Here is a 21,456-nt window from a genome sequence, read left to right as displayed (position 1 = left end):
AAAGAACCCTTTTGTCAATTTTTTCAGTTTCCAACCAAGTTGAGAGTTTGACTCACAATAACTAGGGGTGAGCAAAAAAACCGGAAACCGAATATCCGAACCGAACCCAACCGAAATTTTGAAATTCGGTTCGGTTTTTTCGGTTTTTCGGTTAGGTTCGGTTTTAAAAATAAAAAAGTTTCAGTTTTTCGGTTCGGTTCGGTTCGGGCGAAGAAAAAAACCGAAAAAACTGAAAAACCGAATTTATATATATTCTATTAATTTAATTTAATATATTATATTATATATAATATATATATATATTTTTAATATATTCTACTATATAATATATATTATATGTATTATTAATTTTATATTATATATAAATATTCTATTAGTATATATAAAACAAAATAAAATACACATAAAAATATATATTTATATTATATTTATTTTTTTTAGGTTTTTCAGTTTTCTTTTGGGTTTTTCGATTTTGTTTGGGTTTTTCAGTTTTTTAAGTTCGGTTTTTCGGTTTTTTCGGGTTCGTTTCGGTTTGGATTTTGAACTAAATTCAGTTTTTCGGTTTTGGTTCGGTTTTGGCAAAAAACCGAACCGAAACCCGAATGCACACCCCTAACAATAACCACGAGATAAATATAAACCATTTTTAATTCTGTTTTTAAAATGAAAAAGAAAAAATGAGTTCATCAAAAGGTTAAATATGAATTAGTCATTTCTATACATTAGCTAATTACAACACAAAAAAGGGCAAAATGGATTTAAAAGTTGCATATAAATTAAGACAACTACAAAACATCTATGCAAAGTCTCATTTGCCACTGCAATAGCTATTTACACTGCTGCCTCGCTCGTCGAGGATCGGCGGCCGACAACATCGGGTCATCGAATTGTTCAGCTTCATATGCACGGAGGGGCGCAAGCGATGCATGACCCGATGGAAAAAAAAACAGCGGGAGAAATACGCAGAACTTCATGCCTATGAAGGAGGAGGATGGTCCATCGACGATGCCCGCTCCAACGGCCCTAGCCTCTTGGATGCTCGGACGTTCTTCAGCGTCATCCTGAGCTTCTGCCTCTCGCCTTCGACCTCCGCAAACTGGAGGCTCAGTTGGGAGTAGCGGTCGTGCATCTCTCGTAGCTCGGCCTCGACAGCGACGTGTCGACCCTTGAGCTCCAGCATCTCCTTGATGAGTTGATTGATGTCTCGGAAGCTCTTGAACACTGCCTCCTCGTCACTGTGCTGTTTCAAGAATGAGCTGAGGCAGAGATGAACGAGAAACGTTAGGTTCTGTTAAAACTTAATGAGCCGGTCTTAGATGTTAATGGTAAGCACAAAGCAATTACAAAAGCAGCAAAAACACACAATAATTGGTTAGACAGTTCGTCACACGAGGATTCGACACACAGATCAAGAACGAATATTTCGCTCGTACGAGAATTACATATATAGTGCAAGTTCAAGACAAGTTTCATAGGCAGTACGAAGACCTACCTCTGGAACTGGATGTTTGGTTTATTCTTCGACTTCAAGGCTTCAGCAAGCTCGATTTCCAATGCAAGAACCCGATCCAACGTGTTCCCACCTCTTGAAATCTCGTCGAACAGAGGAAACATGCTTCTGAGCTCTTCATTTGCCTTCCAAAGGACAAAGAAGGAAACAGATTTTAGATGCATATTTGCAGCAAAGTTATGAAAACACTCTGATTGATCTCACCTTATGCAGTTGCATGATTTCTCTTTGCGTATCTTGATCATCTCCATTGTTGAAGACCGCGTTTTCGTTTTTCATCTTCTCCAGCTGCAGCGAGAAAGGCGAAAGATATATCAATTTGGTAAGAAACTCAGACTTATATGTGCATAAAAGTTTGTTTTCATGTAAACACCTCTTCGTGCAAATGCTCGAGGCTAGATCTCAATCTTTGCGCTCCCAAATGATCGTCGTTGCCATCTGAAGTTTTCCCGTTGCTCAGTATGTACGGAGCAGCATCCTGCACAATGACACTGCTAATGTAAAATTGCATGAAATGTAGATTTAGCGACACAGCATTGAAACTGTCGCCAAAAACTGTACCCGAAATGTTTGCAACTGAACACGTCCGCTTGAGTCTGGGCTTCCACTGTCAGGGGTTAAGATAGGCTCAGTTGGAGCTGCATTTTCCCGATCATCCTGTTTCGAGCAAACAGGGGAAGCATCTCCTGTTGACCCGTTTCGGGCAAGCTCTACTTCCAGCTCAGAGCCATATTCAATCTTTTCTAAATTGGTTAAAGATTTTGTATCCTCCAACTGTACCTTCACCAATGCGAGTTCATCTGCCAGATGAGATTTTTGAGCCTCGAATTCTAGCAACGAAGCACCGAGCTTTTCCTTTTCCTCCTTGCAGCATTCTAGGCTTAGTAGAGCACATTCCAGTTCAGCCTTTGTCCTGTCATAGGCGTTGCTCTTTTCACGCTTTTCTGAGATCACCGACAGCAGCTCCGCTTCCAATGCTGAGAGTCTAGTCGAGAGCTCTTCGTTCTTCTTCAAGCTCACAGCCTCGGACTTCTTCCTGGTCTCAATTTCATCAATTGCATCTTGTAGCCTCATAAGCATCTCTTCCCCATGCTTCTTCGACATACAGAGCTGCTGCTTCAATTCTTGGTTTTTGGTTTCATATTGTTCTTTGATGAACGCGACTCTCAAGGAGTCTTGCATCGTAGGTGCCACCGGGACTTCATTCTCTCTCTTCTCAAGAGCTGCAGCGCATTCGGCTTCGGCCTTGTCTTTGAGCTCCTTCAAATGAGTTGATAAGTTCTTGAATTCCTCCGTCTTCAAAACCTGTTCGGCGAGCTGATGCGAGAGCTCGTTAAACTGGGAGCGGAGTTTCACCAGTTCCTCTTTGAAGCCCTCGAGCAAAGCTATACGAGCAGTCTGTTCATCAACTTTTCCTTTGAGCACAATTACCATAACTTCCGATTCATCTTTCGAAAGAATCAAATCACTCATTTCCTCCTCTGCGGCTGCAACTGTTTTCTGAAATCGTGTCAGTTCGTATTTGGTCTCCTCGAGCTGATCCTTCATCTCATCATTTGATTCGGAAAGAAGCTTATTTTGAGCTTCGGAGAGTTCTAAATCAGATCTTAAGCTTTCGAGATTTGCCAGCATGCTATCTTTCTCTTGTCTCCGGTCAGCTTCACCTGCACGACTATGATTCAACATCGACTCTATATCATGATACCTTTCCTGAAGATCCCTCAGACGCACCTCCGATGATGCAAGTGTCTGCAGTCCCTCCAATACGGTCTCGTATTTGTTTGACATATAAGTAAGTTTAATGTCTGCAGCAAGTGCGTAATCAAGCATATCCAACAACTGACTTTCGAGACTAGCTTGGCACGAACTATTTTTCTTTAGTTCTTCCACAAGATGAGCAAGTTTTGATTTCTCCAATTCAAGCTGTGATGCTCGCTCCCTAATGTGCACGAGTTCAGCTCTCTGCTGCGCGAACTCTATCAGTTTCTCCTGATCCTTGCTCGAACTAAGACTAAGATCTCGAACTTTTCGTTCAAATTCAGCTTTCTGCTCATCGAACTCCAGTTGTTTTTCCCGATCCTTGCTCAAACCAAGAGTTAAATCTTGAATTTTTCGTTCCAGATCAGCTTTCTGGTGCTCGAGTTCTACCCCTTCTTCCCGAACCTTGCCCAAACAAAGAGTAATATCTTGAACTTCGCGTTCCAGTTCAGCTTTCTGCTGCTCAAACGCTAGCAGTTTTTCCTGATCCTTCCTAGAACAAAGAATGAGATCCTGAACTTTTCGTTCCAGATCAGCTTTCTGGTGCTCGAACTCTACCCCTTCTTCGCGAACCTTGGCCAAACAAAGTGTAAGATCTTGAACTTCTCGTTCCAGTTCAGCTTTCTGCTGCTCGAACTCTAGCAGTTTAACCTTATCCTTACTCAAACAAAGAGTAAGATCTTCAACTTTTCGTTCCAGCTCAGCTTTCTGCTTGTCAATCTGTAGCTGTTTTTCCTGATCCCTGCTCAAACGAAGAGTACGGTCTTGAACTTCTCGTTGCAGTTCAGCTTTCTGCTGCTCGAACTCTAGCAGTTTTTCCCTTTCCTTGCTCAAACAAAGAGTAAGATCTTGAACTTTTTGTTCCATTTCAGCTTTCTGCTGCTCAAACTCCATCCGTTCTTCCTTATCCTTGCTCGAACAAATCATAAGATCTCGAACTTTATGTTCCAGTTCAGCTTTCTGCTGCTCGAGCACTAGCCCATCTTCCTCAGCCTTGCTCAAACAAAGAGTAAGATCTAGAACTTTTTTATCCAGTTCAACTGTCTGCTGCTCGAACTCTAGCAGTTTTGCCTGATCCTCGCTCGATCCAAGACTGAGATTTTGCACTTTTCCTTCCAGTTCACCTTTCTGCTGCTCAAACTCCAGCAGTTTTTCCTGCTCCTTGCTCAAACAAAGAGTAAGATATTGAACTTTCCGTTCAAGTTCGTCTGTCGGGGCTTCTCCATCATGCAGCTTATCACGCAAGCTTCGCAAATCTTCTTTCAGTGAATTAACCTCACATGAAAACTTCATAGATTCATCGGTTTTCTCCTTTAACAGCACAGCAAGTTCTTGCTTGTCATGCATCAGCTCAGCAATCTCTAGCTGACTCCTCCCGATTTCTTCAGCCAGAGAGTCCAAGTTCGAAATCTCTCGAGCGAGGCGACCGTTACTGCACGTCAGTTTTTGCATCTGTTCCTCGAAAAGAGCAAGATCTGCTAAAAGCACTTCATTCTGCTCGGCACATCTCTCATCGATTTCACAACTTAAGTCGAGCTTGTTAGCCACCGATTCGATTCCAGCTTGAAGCCTGTCCACGAGGGCATTGGAGACATCTAGTTTCATCACCATATCTGGTATGCCACTTTTGAACTTCTGCTTCAACGATAGAATCTCGGATCTCACAGAGCTCAAGGACATGTCGGCAGAGGCTTTCTCGCTTTTTAGGTACTCATTCTCTTCCATCAACTGGATATTTTTAATTGACACGCTATGCTGGATTTCTTCGATCTGCAGCACAGCATCTTTTACATCCCCATTCTCCATGTCGAGACTTCGGGAACCAGCCAACATACCGAACTGCTTATTGTAAGATATTGATAGATTGGCCAACTTATCTTGCACGAACCCAACACTCTCCTCGAGACACCTTTTTGAAGAAACCAATTCATCTACTTCGGCTTTAAGTCTCTCGTTTTCAAATGCTTCTTGCTTTAGTTGAAACGACAGCTCCGCATTCTCGGACAAACAAGCTGCAAGTTTGCTTTGGCAGTTTTTGAGTTCTGAAAACGTGCTTTCCAACTCGATCAGCTTCTCAGCGAGAAGATAATTTTCCTCTGAAATGCTCGCCAATTTATCTTCTAAAAGCTGGTTCTGCAGAGCCATTTCACTACACTGGGAAATGCTGCTCGATTTAAACTCGTTGAGCTTGTGTATCTCATCAGTAGCCTTCTGCAGCTGTAACATAAGATGATTTTCAGAAGCGGTCGAGCTTTTCAACTCCTCCACCAGCTCACTCGTTTTCTCACACAACGATTGTTCCAAAGCTTTCGAGTATATATCCAAGTTCAAGTTCATTGAATGCATTTCACCGAGTTCTTCTTCAACCTTCCGATAAAGATCTTCCTGCATCGAGACGGATCTCTTCAAGTCTTCTAAGAGAATATCTCCACCCGTAGATCTTTTCTTCGAACCTGGAAATCGATTGTAAGCTAATTTTGTGGTATCATCATCTTCAACTTGTAAATCCGGTTGGGAAGGTAAAGCCTGCTTTATAAGGCTTTCGTTAGCCTCGAACATCGATGTAACCTGTGAAGAAAGAAGCTCAAGATCCTTTTGCAGTTTATCCACTGCAATCGAGTAATTTAGGCGGGCTCTTCTAAGTGCAGCTTCTGAAGTTGTCGCCCTTCTCTCAAGCTCCTCATTAACAGCCTCTAAACCACGCCTCTCATCGACAAATTGCAGCATCTGCTGATTTGTTTCTTCACGAAGCGATTCCACTTCAGTTTTGCTGACAGAAAGCGCGTATAAGCACGTTGTATGCTCGTTTCTCAGGAGCTGCAGCTCTTCCAGCAGGCGTTTCTGGTTAACCTCGAGCTCGTGAATAAGGGCTTCATAGTACAGTTCCATTTGATTCATTTTTCTAGTGAGGCCTTCCTTCTCGACTTTCGCCTCATCCAACTCTCTTACGAGATCAAAAATTTGAGCCTTCATTGCATCAATAGGTCCGAGAGGGTTAACTACATCGGACACTGGAGGGCTCGAACTGAAATGCTGAAGAACACTTTCAGGTGGACACAAATCTAAACCAAACCCGTTTCCAGACTCAAACTGCTGGCTCGTTTCTCTGATATTCGTCACTTCACCATTACCAAGGTTGAAATCGAGCAGAAAACCAAGCAATGTCTCCAGCTCTTGGTGAATGAAATTAGTGTCTCCGTCGTATGTTTTCTTCTGAAGTTCCCTTATCTTTCCTTCGACTATAGAAATCCCTTTCGAAAACTGAAGCCGCATATCCCGAACAACGTCATCGACCCGATCATCCCGAGCTTCCACTAGTGGAATTTGAGGGCTTAGTTTCAAATCTTTAAGCCGGGCGATATCATCCTTAAACTTCAGGCATTCCGATTTCATGGACGAGACTTCCTTTGCCAATTCTTCGGCTGAAGATATCTCAGTGGTGAGCTCGTGTGAAAGCTTCTGCGTTTCAGCTCCCAACTCATCTGCCACGCCTTGCAACGAGCTGACTTCCAGCTTGAGGTTGAACAGAGACGATTCAGCCAATTCCAAGCTGCCTCTAAGTCGACTGTTCTCCAGACAAGCCGTTGCAAGTTCATTATCTTCTTTTTCTGTATGTGGAGAAAGCTCATGTGGACCACCGGATGTCGTACATTTGGCTGCATCGAGCTCGCTTGTGAAAGACGTCTCCTGCTTCTCTGCATACAAACTGCCTGAAGTGTTTGAGGAGCCATCAATCGCCTCTTCTTCGAGTGAAGAGAGCTCGCTGGCATCCCCTTTAAATTTCGGCCTGGCACTAACCTGCAGAAGATGGAAAACCGAAAAGTTAACTTCCGATGATTAGAAGAAACTCAGACTGATCATAAATTATAAAACCTTATCCATCTGATCATTGATAACTCCATCACCATGGTGATCAGCCCCCGATTCTAATCCTTTTTCTCTGAGTTCTCTCTGCTGCTCGAACTCCCTGGACGTATAATGATTATGATTTAAAGGATTGCAAGAGGAATGAAGGTTAGGTTTCAACATAATAGTTCAGTACCTGAATCCGGTCTTTGACGTCAGAAGCTGGACGGTGATCTGGAAGATAAGAAGGCAGTTAAATAAGATACTTAGAAAAATAAATTTCAGCATACTTTCAATGGCTAGGGCATGCATTATTTCTTACATGTAAAACAGTTCCGAAGTTGCAGCCATGAAGAGGAAATGCGCCAACAATAGGCTTGGATGCATCGACGTAATCAGCAAGGTTGATAGTAGCCTCACCAAGTACGCTAGCCCGTGAGGATCCCTGTAGGTGTGAAATTGCATTAGAACAGCTCATATTATTGCAGAAGTTGAAGCCATTGTAGTGGTTGAATCTATCAGAATAAAGATAGAAACTGTACCATGGCAACAACGAGCTTGTAGAGCTTCTCATCGTATTGTTTGCTTTTGGAATCTTGAAGAAGCCTAGTAGTTTCATAAATGGGATCGCCCCATTTACAACTTCCGTTTCTTACATTTGCTTTGGTCGTCTTAGCTGTTGGCTTTCCTGTATCAGCAGGGATGAACGTTATAAACAACTTTTCCCATCCGGTCTGTGGAATCTGCAACATCATGGACAAAGCATCAGTTAAAGCAAAACGGCTTCGTGCAGGTACATGATTTTTAGGCTAAAATAAACCTAGTCGTAGTCGACATGTTAAAAACATTGCCCCAATAACAAGAAAAGTGGAGTACGTTTGTTACGGGACACTGAGTGCAGCTAAAAGTCGAAAACCACAATTTCGACGAGAAGGTGGCGCTTGGAGCAAAGAAATGAATCAAAGCTAGTCGTGGACTTGACAAAAATAACAGAATCACTTGACGCATATGGCAAATCTATTTTTTGGTGCAACTAGGAAATAACAAAGAGTCAAAGACAGAAAAAATATACGAATTTCTGCCTATTTCATATTTCTTGCTTGATATGTGCAGAGACAATATTGAAAATGTACATCATAAACCATAAATCAAATTGAAAAGTATATGCAAGCAAATTCGAGTTCATCATCATGGCTGCTAGGATTTTACAGCTGATTTGCTGACTGAAACCTCTAAACCTAATTAGAAATAACCTCGGATATCGTCCCATGTTTTCCTACATTTTCACAATTATAATGTTATAAACGACTTGTGTGTGATAACACAGCTAAACATGTACGATTTCATGGTAGAAAACCTAGAGTAAATCCAGCAACACTTAACTGAAAATGCATAATCTAAGAGGCGCACTAAAGCATTATATGCTAATTCTGCATAAGCAATGTTCCTTGGTTCTGCTCAAAACTACGGGACAAGACACTTAATATACTATGCAACCAGCAGAAGGGAAATAGCTCGAGTCATAACTCATCATACGACCCTTAGCCAACGTGACTGATTGATCATTAATCAGTCCTAGACATATTAGCCTTAATATCTAAGAAAAACTATTAATCAGAAACCAAATGATAGGCTCTCAGAAAAACTAACATTCATTTATACAAAGAATGAGTAGATCAAAAATAGAAAAAGCTTAGGAGAGAGATCATACATGTGTGGCATGAAATTGGAGGCGAAAGACAACTTTCACTTTCGTCTTCTCAAGCTTCCACTTTGATATTCTTGACATTATTCCACACGTGGACTAAACATCACCTGCTGACACTGACACGAGCACTTCACTTCAACACAACATATACTGAAAAATAGACATTTTTGTAGAATGCAAACAACGGAACTTGGGAAACTAACTGCTAAAGTTCTAATCAGATCAACGGGCTAAACAAAGAAACAAAACACCATTCAGAATGCGAAAAGTTGAGAAACAAACAAAAACTTCATCATTCTAACACAACAACCAACCTAAATCTTGAGAAATTCAAATTTGGATTGAAAATATAGCTAGCTCATTGGCATCAATCAGGCAATATATCCAATTATTCATCAGCATTAAATGCAAGCTGCAGTTAACTTCCAGGAACCAAAAATAAATAAAGCGATGATATTCACATAGCAAATCCAAATCATATTAAAATAGCAACATTGAAGCATAGATTCAGCTAAAAAGTAGGAAACGCCTTTTGTTGAACATAATGGTCTTCTTAATTACCCCATAATCCATTCATTAACATAAAAAGAAGGAAACTTTAAACAAAGCCCCCTAAAAATTAAAACTTGGAGCCCCACAAAACTCCAAAATAATCTTGCCCACAACCAAGATTCAGCAACAAATCCATCAAGAAACTCACTTCGAATATAAAGGCAGAATCTTGAAAATGGGATTCTCAGAAACTGAAAATTTGCTTAATAAATTCAGCATAATAAACTTTAATTGCTCCCAAAAGGTACAACAGCAAGAGAAAAACAGTAGAAATAATTCCATTTCCCCCATTTATTTCCACAAATAATTAAAAAAAATTCTACATACATTTACGGATTATAACCACAAAATTTCACCTACATCTCTACAATACGAATAATGCTAGTAACATTTCACACTTAATCGAGCTAGCAAATCATTTTCTCCACCATTTATAATCATGAAAAATGAAAAAAACTCAATACCCCCTTCTTTGATGTGAGCTGCCTACCTAATCATGGATCTGAGGTGGGCAGCTTCAAATGCAAGTAAAAATGAAATAGGGAACCTTAAAATACAAAATTTTGGAAAAGAAAAAAATGGAATCTTTGTGAAGAAGTGATGTTTTCGAACAGCAGTAGTCAGTGAGTGGCGGTGGGCTAAAAATTGAATCTTGAAATGTTATGATTTCGAAATGCTGGGAATTCTTGAGAGTAAAAATTGCATCTGTGTATTTACCAAATCTATGTTTTTTTCAAATCCCAGATTAATTTGGTTGAAAAAAAGCAGAGATTATGAAAAGGAGGGAAAAAGTAATTAGTTTTGTGTTTTATTACTCCATTTTTATTGGTTTACAGCTTTCCAATAATTTTAAACCTTGTTGGGAATTAATGTGTTACGAAATTACCCCTTTCAAGGCTGATATTGTGAAGCCATTAACGGGGATAATTTAGTAATTTCGAAAGGTCCCATTGTTGATTTATCTTCTAGATCTACCGATACAACTCTTTCTCTGTTTTTATGTTTCATTTTATTACAGCGAAGATATTGTTATAAAAATAAAAAATCGAAATACATTAGTAATTATTTAGAGAATGATGATGATTAGTATTAATCATTTAGAAATTGATGGATGTCCGCATTATTTTTAATTATATAAAGTAACATTTTGTTTGATAAAAACGAATTGTAGGAGTGATATATTGGTGGATTGCATCACGTTGTATTAAAACTTTGGAAATAACGAAATTTATGAAATGGTCATTTTTATAATAATTTATGGTAAAAAACTTATAGATAGCATCGCCATAAATATAGTGTTCAAAAGATGGTTGGACTTTTTTGGAGTAATTTTTAAGGAAAAATATGTTAAGTTGAGCTGAATCATGAATGGATACGAAGAAGATTAGCAAAAAAGATGACCCAAATAAATAAAGTCGAATAAATACAAAAACAAATTTTAAAAAGGTAGTACTATCAAAAATACTCCATATGTTTCCAAAAGTTATCAAATTGAATAAGATAGATCTCACTATATGGATAAACAATATTTTTAGTAAATACTAAGTGGTACTTAGAATGTCGAAATATAAAATAGTGTGTAAGATTTTTTTGAAAATACAGTGTTACACATTTTTAGTGTACGTGTTTGTGACTTTATTATACTGTATTTATTTGAGTGATTTGAGTGACGTTTTGGTCACTTTTCTAATGAGATACTAATATGTTTGAAATTTAGTTTTGTATTTTAACGAATTAAAACCAAACAATAATAATGGATCAATTTTAAAGTTTTTTCCCCTTTCAAGAAAGCTTTAACATCTACTCCTATTAGAATAGAGGTATGAAAATGAAAAGGCACATAGAGAAGTTATAAATGTTGCATAAAATTTGATTAGTATAACGAAAGGTGCATATATATTTAATTCCCATCGCTTGATAATTTATGAAATCTGTATAGAGATGACTGTGTTTTAGTTTAGGTTTGATCTTTAAAATACACACAATTTGGGTTTTTTTTTCTTTAATTTGTACATAAATAACTTAGTATATTTTATGTATTTTCTTACAAACTCTATCCAATCGACAATATGGGTTTTTTCATATAGCAATTGCATCTAAACTAATTGATCTAATGATCATTTTAAAACTCTTTGAATCATAATTGACTGACTGTTGATATTCTAATAATTACATTCAATATCTCTTATTGATTATAATTGCTACCATAGAAGTTATTTATGGTAAAATTAATTAATTATTTAGTATATGTAACGGGGTGCAGATTGTCCCTGTAGCACGTGCATATGGCAGGAATTTACAAACAAAAAATTGAGAAAATTGTAATGCAATGGGACACCCTATTATCATCTTATTTTTGGTCCACTATACCAGAGCCATCAATTGCTTTGTCCACTTCTTTTTGGCACTCAACAAATTTTTTGGTCCAAATAAAATATGATGATAGACACTATTTATAGACATATAAGGATACTATTAATATCCTAGTCATATCAAATGTAATAGAAATCCTTATAGAAAATGAATTGTTGGGTGTCACGATTAAATATGGAATATGGCTATGGACTCTTTTCATTATATTGACTTCTTTGTGGGAAAGATATGGTTTCTTCAAGGAAAAAAAACTATTAATTATGTACATAGAATTAGGGTGTTATTGATTTGAGATGATTTTGGCTCGCTATTTCTTGGATTTTTTACAATGACTATTTTGTCTATAGGAATACTTTGCATCATGTTAGTTGTTGTTTTGCCAAATATATATTTTTTTATAAAAAGAAAAATACTCAAACTAGATCACTTACCAACCATATATAAGAAAAACACTACAAAAACTTTTGAAGAAAAAAAATCGAGATGCAGTTACTTTTGTTGAATTTTTTTAAAAAATAACAACGATTTAGGAAGCAAAAGAAAACGATCATAAATTAAAGAAAAATTAACTTAATCTTTTGCTTTCTTAGGAGGCTTCAATTTGCGTCCTCTAATTTTAATTGAGACATCAACAATAAAGACATATTTTGAAAACAAATAATTGCATCCTTGACTGCATTACAAAAAAATCTTTAATGATTTTTTGTTGTATTGCAAGCACAACAAGCAACGAAGGATCAGCAAAGAAGGACGCAAGTAAAAGCAATCGGCACACCACCATAACAAATTTAGTTGGGGAATTAAATTTATTACATTATATAAAAATCAGAAAAAATGGAAATCGTCTCCAAGTTATAATATTTTAATTTTGATACTTAAAACTAAAAATCCGAAATTAACAACCTCGCCCGAGTATATTACTCCATATGCTAATGCACTTTTACTAAATTCACGGTTCAAATCAATGGAGAATAATATCAATTCGATAACATTATTAATATTAGTACTATATGTTTTGGAATTATTCAACAAATAAATTTCATAATATGAACCTTTGATGTGATATGCAGCCGCATCATCGACTTGTCCAGCACTCAAAGGAGCCACATTTTTCTTTTTTCTTTTTGTCTCGATGTGAAATTAAATAGTTTTATATCAATTCAAAAAATCATTAATTAAATCCCCAAGCATAATATATTGGTGAAGTTGATGGACCGTACAAATTAAACAAGACACGATCGATAGCCAAACAAGGAAGATTATATGCATTAGATGATATATATATATATACATACATTTTATTTTAATGAATATTAGATGAGTATTCTAGTAAAATAAATGAAATCAAGATCTTTGTATGCATGTATATATATTTGCGATGAAGTAGCAATTTAGCCTCGTGACGCAACTGTACATATGTCAATGTGGATAAAGACATTTCATGCTTACGAACTCTTCTTTTTTGTGAAGTATAGTTATATGGTTGAATTTCAACATCTCTTTGTCTTCTAGTATAAGAATAAAATAGTGGAGTAATAAAAATAACAGATTTTTTTTTAAAAAATCACGACTCTGTGTATACATAGATAAAATAAAAGGTTTTCGAGTTCTTCAAGTTAGGTACTTATGTTACAAAATCGAAATTGGATTCATCCCACATATATATTGTGTATTGGGTTCGAATAATGAAGTTCGTATAAAATGAAGTAAAAACGATCAAATGATGAAGTTCGTATAAAATGAAGTAAAACGATCTAAAAAATAAAGTACTAGTATTTAATTTGCTTGATTTATTTTATCCACTAAATTAGAAAAATGGATGACTGAGATTTGATCCCTAGTTCGTTCTTTAGACATTGAATACAATCCTATATATGCATACGTATAGTTTCTGATTTTTCTTCATATATAATCTCCATGTATTCAAAGGAAAAGTTAGAAAAGGAGTAACTCTTTAATTTTAACACTATAATTTCAAGAAGCAGATCATAGCTATATATGCATACTCCATTTATGTATAAAAGGTACATACAATCTAGATATATATAACCAGAAACAGTTACATGGATTTTGATTAATGCAACCATGAAACCCAAACACAGAATCAAAAATAAAAGGAACAAAAAAAATATATGAAACTTCTAAACCAACTCTTGATTTTTCAAGAATGTGCAGAAGGAGTGTTTGGATGAACTTTCTTGAAGCTAAACAAGTAAAAGCAGCCACCCCCACTCTTGTCACAGCTATCATCACTTTTGTTTTGGTTTCCTTCATTTGATTTGAGCTCATAATTGGAAGCTTCCATTTTCTTCATCTTCTCTTTGTGAAGCTTCCTCATCATGTAGGCCTCCACGAGCCCGGAATTAGCCATCGACATGGTAGATATTGCTTAATTTGTATCTTAGAAGAAGAAGAAGAAGTAGTAGTAGTATTTCTTGGGACAAAATTGTGCTATTTATAGAGATTTTAGGACTTGGGGAGCAAGAAAATTTAGGTCACTATGGATGAAGTGAAGTGGTTTTTATTAGCCTTTTTTGCGAAGGAGTTGTTTTATTTGACTTGGATTCTTTGTAATAAGGCCAAGACTGTGTTACTAGTTACTACATACTCTTTAGATTTTCTTGTGTTTTTCAAGTTGGATTCGAGAGATATGAGGTCAACACTTACGTCGTGCTTTAGAGAGAGAGAGACTCTTGAATACTAGAATTATTTTTTAATATTTGAGATTCTTTAGTAGTAGTACAAAATCTAGAGTGATGGGCAAATCGCAACTATTGATCAAGAGGGGCTTTCTCATATCACTAACACCTAAAAGGAGAGTGATACGAGTGCCCCGATAACACCTCCGGTGCAAGAGGAGAATAGGCATGTTGAGGAAGAGACGGAGTCGGTGGTGCAGCAAGAAATAGAGCACGCAAGACAGGCTCGAGGGACGGCCGACGCGGTGACGACAAGGACATTAAGGCCTCGGGACAAGCTGAAGCGCCCAAGCAAATTCAAGAAGTAAAGGAACGTTAGTTTTAGCTTAGTTATTTTTGGTAATTGTTTATTTTTGGTTTTTTCTTTATTATTTACGGTAGTTTTAAGTAAATTGAGTCGGGCCAAAACTATAAGCCCCGTTCGGGTTTTCTTTGCGATTCTTTCCCGAATGCCTAGGTTAGGTCGAATCGCCCTAGGGTTTTAGTCTTATAAATAGAGGGTTTCGTTCAACAATTATTTTCAATGAATGAAATTTTTACTCTAAACCTAGCTTGTGAAACAAACAATCCACGCTTAATTGCTGCCACGCGGAGAACGTCCGCCGCAACAGCAACTTCGCGATCCCATCTTCGAGTTTGTCGAGGATTCGATTGCTGCCACATCGCGAGAAGTAAGTTCATCGGCTCGTTGAGGAGAACGTCCTTAACATCTGGTGCTTTCATCCCGTAACTCATGACGTCAACAAACCACGGACCGCCGGCGGCGGGACAACCTGTGCGAGAGGCTACGCCGGCGCTGCATCTTGGGCCACTACGCCAACCGAATCATGGCGATCAAAGGGAGGTTGGGGGGCCTTCAGTATCGGTCGACCCAATCACATTAGAATTTGAGAAATTAAATGCCCGCTTGGACATTTTGACGCGACGACCAGGTACCCACAACGAGGGACACGATTCTGAATTTGAAGAAGCCGATCCAGATTGGGAGGATTATCGGCGCTCGGATCGTCGAGACAGGTACTTCGACGACAGGTACAAAACGCTGGGTCGCGGACGTGGGAGAAATCAGAGAGGTGGTCGCGGCGACCGCTTCGGGGAAGGCGGCTATCAGGGACGTGGAGGTCGACCACCGCGCTACGCTGACCGAGAGCCCAGGCAGATTCGCCGTCGTGACAACTGGGACCCACCCATGTATAGGCAGGACGCCTGGGGAGAGGAGGATCGATACGATGAACGCGTCCCGACTAATTGGGACCCCCCTCAGCGACGCGATCGATTTAATCGTCAACCTTACGATCATCCGAAGGGCATATCAATGGACGCGCCCCACTTTAATGGGACTGATGCTCCTAATTGGATTTCTCGAGTCCAATACTATTTTGATCATAAGATGATCCCCGAGACCGATCGCCTTCATTATGTGGTGATGTTGTTCGACCCTCCGGCATCGGAATGGATATTTAATTATCGGGCAAACAATGGCTTCGCGACTTGGCCAGATTTTTTGGAGGACGTAAGACACCGTTTTGATCCCCAGAGTTTCAGAAACTACACGGGATTGATCGCCAAGTTGGTTCAAACGACCACAGTGGCGGACTACCATGCGACGTTCGAACGCTATCTCAACCGTGTAGAGGATTTATCGGAATCAGCCTTAATTCCTATTTTTATTCAAGGGCTCAAGCAACCTATACAAGAAAAGGTCGAATTACAACAACCAACTTCCTTGGCGGAGGCGATGGCCTTGGCACTACGTTTGGCGGCAACACAAGAGGAGCGCCCGTCGCAATCCTCCTCGTACGCTCGCCGGCAATGGCCGGGCAGGGAGTCCCGATTCCCCACGGGCCCTGTTTCGAATCTTGCCCCCACGACAGGAGGCCTGCCACCACCAGCCCAACCGGCCGACTTGCACGGTCGTGAGCCGGACCGAACTCGGATAAACCCGATTAGAGTTTCTAATGCTGAAAAGTCAGAGAGGGCTCGACGGGGACTTTGCTATTATTGCCCAGAAAAATGGATACCAGGCCACATTTGCAAAATAAAGCTTCTTTGCTATATGGATGATGACATTGATGAGTCCCAGGATAACGACTCGGGAGAGCGGTGCCCCGAGGATGAAATTATTACGGCAGATTTGTCACACTTACACGCATTGGATGGCCGGGGGAGCTCCAAACCTTTTATTGTTCAGGGGACTTTGGGGACAACTATAGTGAGAGTGTTAATTGACACGGGAGCTACGCTCGACTTCCTCCATCCACGGATCGCAGAAAAGTTACAGTTAGAATTAACACCGATTCGCCCTTTCCGTGTGCTAGTAGGAAACGGTGCGTCATTGCTCTGCACTCACATATCTCGGGGTACAAAGCTAACTCTGCAGGGCACCTTGTTTCTGGTGGATCTTCATATTCTCGGCCACCATGGACCAGACGTTATTCTGGGGATGAAATGGTTAGAATCTTTGGGGAAAATCTCGGCTGATTTTGTGGAAAAGACGCTGGAGTTTACAAAGGAGGGCCAGGCGGTGTTTTTACAGGGCATGACGCCGAACCCGAGACAGATATCATTGCATTCCTTCTCTATGTTGACGGCACAGGCGGCAGACCATGAGTTCTATGAGATTGTGCCTCTTGACGGTGGCGACGGGTCCGTCGAGTCAAACACACAGGAGGATTTTCCTACTGATCTCCCAGTCACAATTTTGGAGGTTTTGCGGAGACACCAAGGGGTCTTTGAGCAACCACACGGCATGCCCCCATCACGGCCATTTGACCATCGAATCCACCTTTTGCCCAACACAAAGCCAATCAATGTTCGTCCTTACAGGTACCCTTATTTTCAAAAGACGGAGATTGAGAAGCAGGTGCGTGATATGATTGACCAGGGAATTATTAGGAACAGTCACAGCCCGTTCTCTTCCCCGGTGCTGTTGGTCAGAAAAAAGGACGGCACTTTTCGTTTTTGCATTGATTATCGTGCACTCAATAAGGCTACAGTCCCAGATCACTTCCCGATCCCTACTGCAGATGAATTATTTGACGAGTTGGGCAAGGCCAAATATTTTACCAAGCTGGATCTTCGTTCAGGATACCATCAAATCCGTATGAGTGACTCCGACATATTTAAAACGGCGTTCAGAACTCACGACGGTCACTTTGAGTTCCTCGTGATGCCGTTCGGCCTCACGAACGCACCTTCTACTTTCCAGGCTGCCATGAATGCGATTTTTCAGCCGCTGCTCCGACAATGTGTCATTGTCTTCTTCGACGATATTCTGATCTACAGTCCGACGCTCGAGTTGCATGGACAGCACTTATCGGGGGTTCTGGAGCTGCTTAGCAAGAATAGATTTTTCGTGAAGCTATCAAAGTGCTCTTTTTGCAGTGTCATGGTAGAATATTTGGGACACTTAATTTGCGATGGCCAGCTCAAGGCGGACCCCACAAAATTGGAGGCTATGACAGTTTGGCCTACGCCAAAGACAGTTAAACAGTTGAGGGGCTTTCTGGGTCTCACGGGTTACTATCGTCGATTCGTTGAGCACTACGCTATGATCGCTGCTCCACTCACTGATTTGCTCAAAAAGGAGGCTTTCGCGTGGTCGCCTGAAGCCGATGCGGCCTTTGCAGCACTCAAGAAGGCAATGACGTCGGCCCCAGTTTTGCAACTTCCAGACTTTGGATTGCCATTTTGTGTGGAAACAGATGCATCGGATGTGGGGATTGGCGCGGTTTTAATGCAGCGCGACCACCCTATTGCGTTCTTCAGCAAGAAGCTGGGTCCTCGGCGCCGGATCGCCTCGACATATCATAAGGAATTATATGCCATTGTCGAGGCCGTGCAGAAGTGGCGTCAATATCTCTTGGGACGTGAATTCATTATTCGAACAGATCAGAAAAGTCTCAAGGATTTATTCCAGCAAGTGGTTCAGACTCCGGACCAACAACTTTATGTCCGGAAACTTATGGGATACAAATTTGTGATTGAATATAAACGGGGCATCACAAATAAGGCAGCCGATGCGCTGTCACGTCAACACGAATCAGAAGATGGCCAACCCGAGGGGACGGTACTGCCTAGCCCGCCTGCCGGGGAGAACAACGCTGCCCCGGACGATAGAGCAGTTCAGTTTCTTGTCACCGTTGCGAAGCCAATTCCCGATGTTATGCGCGTGTTGCGCGACGAGACCGCGTCCCGGCCTGAGCTAGTGGAATTGGCCGGTAAAATCAAAAAAGGGGAGGCTCCGCGGCATCTGGCATGGGCGGACGGCTTAATCTACTATAATCGCAGGGTGCTGGTGAGCGCAGATTCCAAGGCTAAGCATTCTTTATTGGAGGAACACCACAGCTCGCCCCTTGCAGGCCATCCTGGCCACGAGAGGACGTTCCGTCTTCTAGCAGCAGGGTTCTTTTGGCCAAAGATGCGCAAGGATGTTGCCAAGTTTGTGGACGAATGTGTTGTGTGTCAATCCACGAAATACTCCACGCAGAAGCCGGCAGGTTATTGCAGCCCCTTCCAGTGCCGTCACAAGTTTGGGAGGATGTATCTATGGACTTCATCACGGGGCTACCCCAATCCCGTGGATATACATCTATTATGGTGGTGGTTGATAGGCTATCAAAGTATGCCCATTTTGCGCCTCTTCCCACCAAGTTTGACGCTCTACGAGTAGCCCAGTTGTTTGTTAATACCGTGGTCCGGCACCATGGTTTCCCTAAGACCTTGGTTTCGGATAGGGATTCGGTTTTCTTAAATGCGACTTGGGAAGAAATGATGCGGTTGAGCGGCACTAAGCTACATTTCTCTACGGCCTACCACCCGCAGTCAGATGGTCAAACGGAAGTTCGGAATCGGGGATTGGAGCAATATTTGCGGGCCTTTACTGCGGATAAACCATCCAAATGGGCGAATTTTCTTCCGTGGGCAGAGCTCTCCTTAAATTGTTTTCATCACTCGGGTCTAGGGACGTCACCTTACCGAGCTTTGTACGGGAGACACCCACCTTCTTTGGTGGCATCTCCGCCGTCGGCGAAGACACCTCCTAACGTTGCGGAGATGATCCGAGAGCGGGGGGAATTGCTGGTGACTCTGCGACGTAGCCTTCAGCGGGCGCAACAAAGGATGATGGAGGGAGCCAACCGCCATCGTCGTCACGTCGAATTTGAGGTCGGGGATGTGGTTTGGTTAAAATTGCAACCATATCGCCAGCATTCGGTTGCTAAACCGATATCCACAAAACTAGCCCCTCGCTTTTATGGCCCTTTTGAGATTATGGAGAGGATTGGACCGGTGGCATACAGACTACGCCTCCCGGAAGGGAGTCGAATTCACAACGTCTTCCACGTGAGCTGTTGGGATTCAATACGCACAAGACTTTCACACACTCAGGTGAATCACACACACACTCACAGTTGTATGATAACTCACAACGCAGAAGAACACACACTCACACTTAGAGTATCGAAGATGGTAATCTTGGAGAGAAAACTTGAAAACTCTTTATTGATTTTTCACTACTAACTACGTACATGGTTTTGAGCTATTTAAAGCTCTACAATCAAGTAGCAACTGCTACTAACAAACTACAAGAAGAATCAAGAAAGCAAGAAGAATAACTGCTACATCTCGGCTAACTAACTGCTGCACCAACGGCTAGTTTCTCTAGGCCGAACTTCCTTCTCGGTTCAGGACCGAACTGTTGCTTCTTCTTTTTCGGTTCAAGACGAACTCTATTCTTGACTCAAGACCGAACTTTCTTTTCGGCTCACAACCGAGCACTCTCTTCGGCTCACAACCGAGCACTCTCTTCGGCCCACAACCGAGCTCCCTTCACGGTTCACAAACCGAACTCCTTTGCTCCTCGGCTCAAGACCAACTGTCTTCTCGGCTCAAAGCCGAACTCAAAGCCGAGCTTCCTTCTTCTTCTGCTAGTTCCAAGCTAGTTCCAGCTCGGTAAGCCGAGCTTACCGAACTCCTCTCTGGCCGAGCTTCTTCCAACTGAAATGAGCACTCCATTATTACAATTCTCCACCTGAGGGCTCATCTCAGTTCTTGCACAAACATTGATCAACTTCTTGCAATGATCAAACTTGTCTCTACTTAGAGATTTAGTTAGCATATCTGCCGGATTGTGCAAGGTGTTAATCTTAACCACCTTCACCCTTCCCCTTTCAATCTCATCTCTAATAAAGTGCAACTTTATGTCTATATGCTTGCTCCTTTCATGGAAACCCGGATGTTTGGCCAAGCATATAGCTGAGCTGCTGTCACAATGAATCACCATTGTTTCTTGGTCAAAACCAAAATCAGAAATTACTCCCTGGATCCAAAAGCTTTCCTGTACAGCTGCAGTGAGAGCTATATACTCTGATTCTGTAGTTGAGAGAGCAACTACACTCTGCAGACCTGATTTCCAACTGATCACAGTTCCAAACATGGTGAACACATAACCTGTTTGAGACTTTCTGGTGTCCAGATTTGCAGCATAGTCTGCATCACAATACCCCTGCACAACCTCCTCAGATCCACCTTCCCAGCCATTGAACACAATCCCCCAGTCCTTAGTTGACTTCATGTACCTCAATATCCATTTAAGAGCATTCCAATGCTCCTTCCCCGGGTCTGCCATGTATCTGCTAGTCACTGAGATAGCATGAGCCAGATCTGGTCTTGTACAAATCATAGTGTACATGATACTCCCAACAACACTAGCATAAGGGATAGCCTCCATCTCATCAGCCTCTTGCTTAGTTTTAGGAGCTTGTTCCTTTGATAATCTGAAACTCTGGGACAAGGGTGTTGAGGCAGGTTTAGCATTCTCCATTCTGAATCTCTGCATAACTTTGTCAATATAATCAGTTTGCAGCATCCACAGCTTCTTGCAGCCTCTATCTCTCTGAATATGTATGCCTAGGATCTTCCTTGACTCTCCTAGATCCTTCATTTCAAAGCTCGACTTCAGATCTTGTTTAACTTTCTGAATTTCTGTCATAGAAGGGCCTGCAAGTAGC

General features: G+C 41.0%; 1 protein-coding gene across 4 annotated transcripts; it reads right to left on the bottom strand.

Moving 5' to 3' along the window:
- Window positions 1-682: 682 nt before the first annotated feature.
- On the bottom strand, window positions 683-10,178 carry LOC121792873 (putative leucine-rich repeat-containing protein DDB_G0290503). 4 transcript variants are annotated; one of them, XM_042190994.1, is made up of 11 exons: window positions 9,865-10,178; window positions 8,826-8,938; window positions 7,657-7,857; window positions 7,437-7,559; window positions 7,311-7,348; window positions 7,142-7,235; window positions 2,072-7,066; window positions 1,884-1,988; window positions 1,715-1,798; window positions 1,493-1,635; window positions 683-1,256 (listed from the first exon to the last, which is right to left on the bottom strand). In XM_042190994.1, exons 2-11 carry the CDS (start codon window positions 8,901-8,903, stop codon window positions 977-979), a joined length of 6,141 nt encoding a protein of 2,046 aa, XP_042046928.1. In that variant the 5' UTR covers window positions 8,904-8,938; window positions 9,865-10,178; the 3' UTR covers window positions 683-976. The 4 variants fall into 4 exon arrangements, with proteins under 4 accessions (XP_042046928.1, XP_042046931.1, XP_042046930.1 ...); XM_042190997.1 differs by lacking the exon at window positions 9,865-10,178 and adding an exon at window positions 9,735-9,766; XM_042190996.1 differs by lacking the exon at window positions 9,865-10,178 and adding an exon at window positions 9,702-9,761.
- Window positions 10,179-21,456: the final 11,278 nt, after the last annotated feature.

The sequence above is a fragment of the Salvia splendens genome, chromosome 2 (assembly GCF_004379255.2).
Source record: "Salvia splendens isolate huo1 chromosome 2, SspV2, whole genome shotgun sequence".
Classification (NCBI taxonomy): domain Eukaryota; kingdom Viridiplantae; phylum Streptophyta; class Magnoliopsida; order Lamiales; family Lamiaceae; genus Salvia; species Salvia splendens.
The sequence above is the reverse complement of the archived record's forward strand: the minus strand, read 5'-3'. Positions and strand labels throughout refer to the sequence as shown.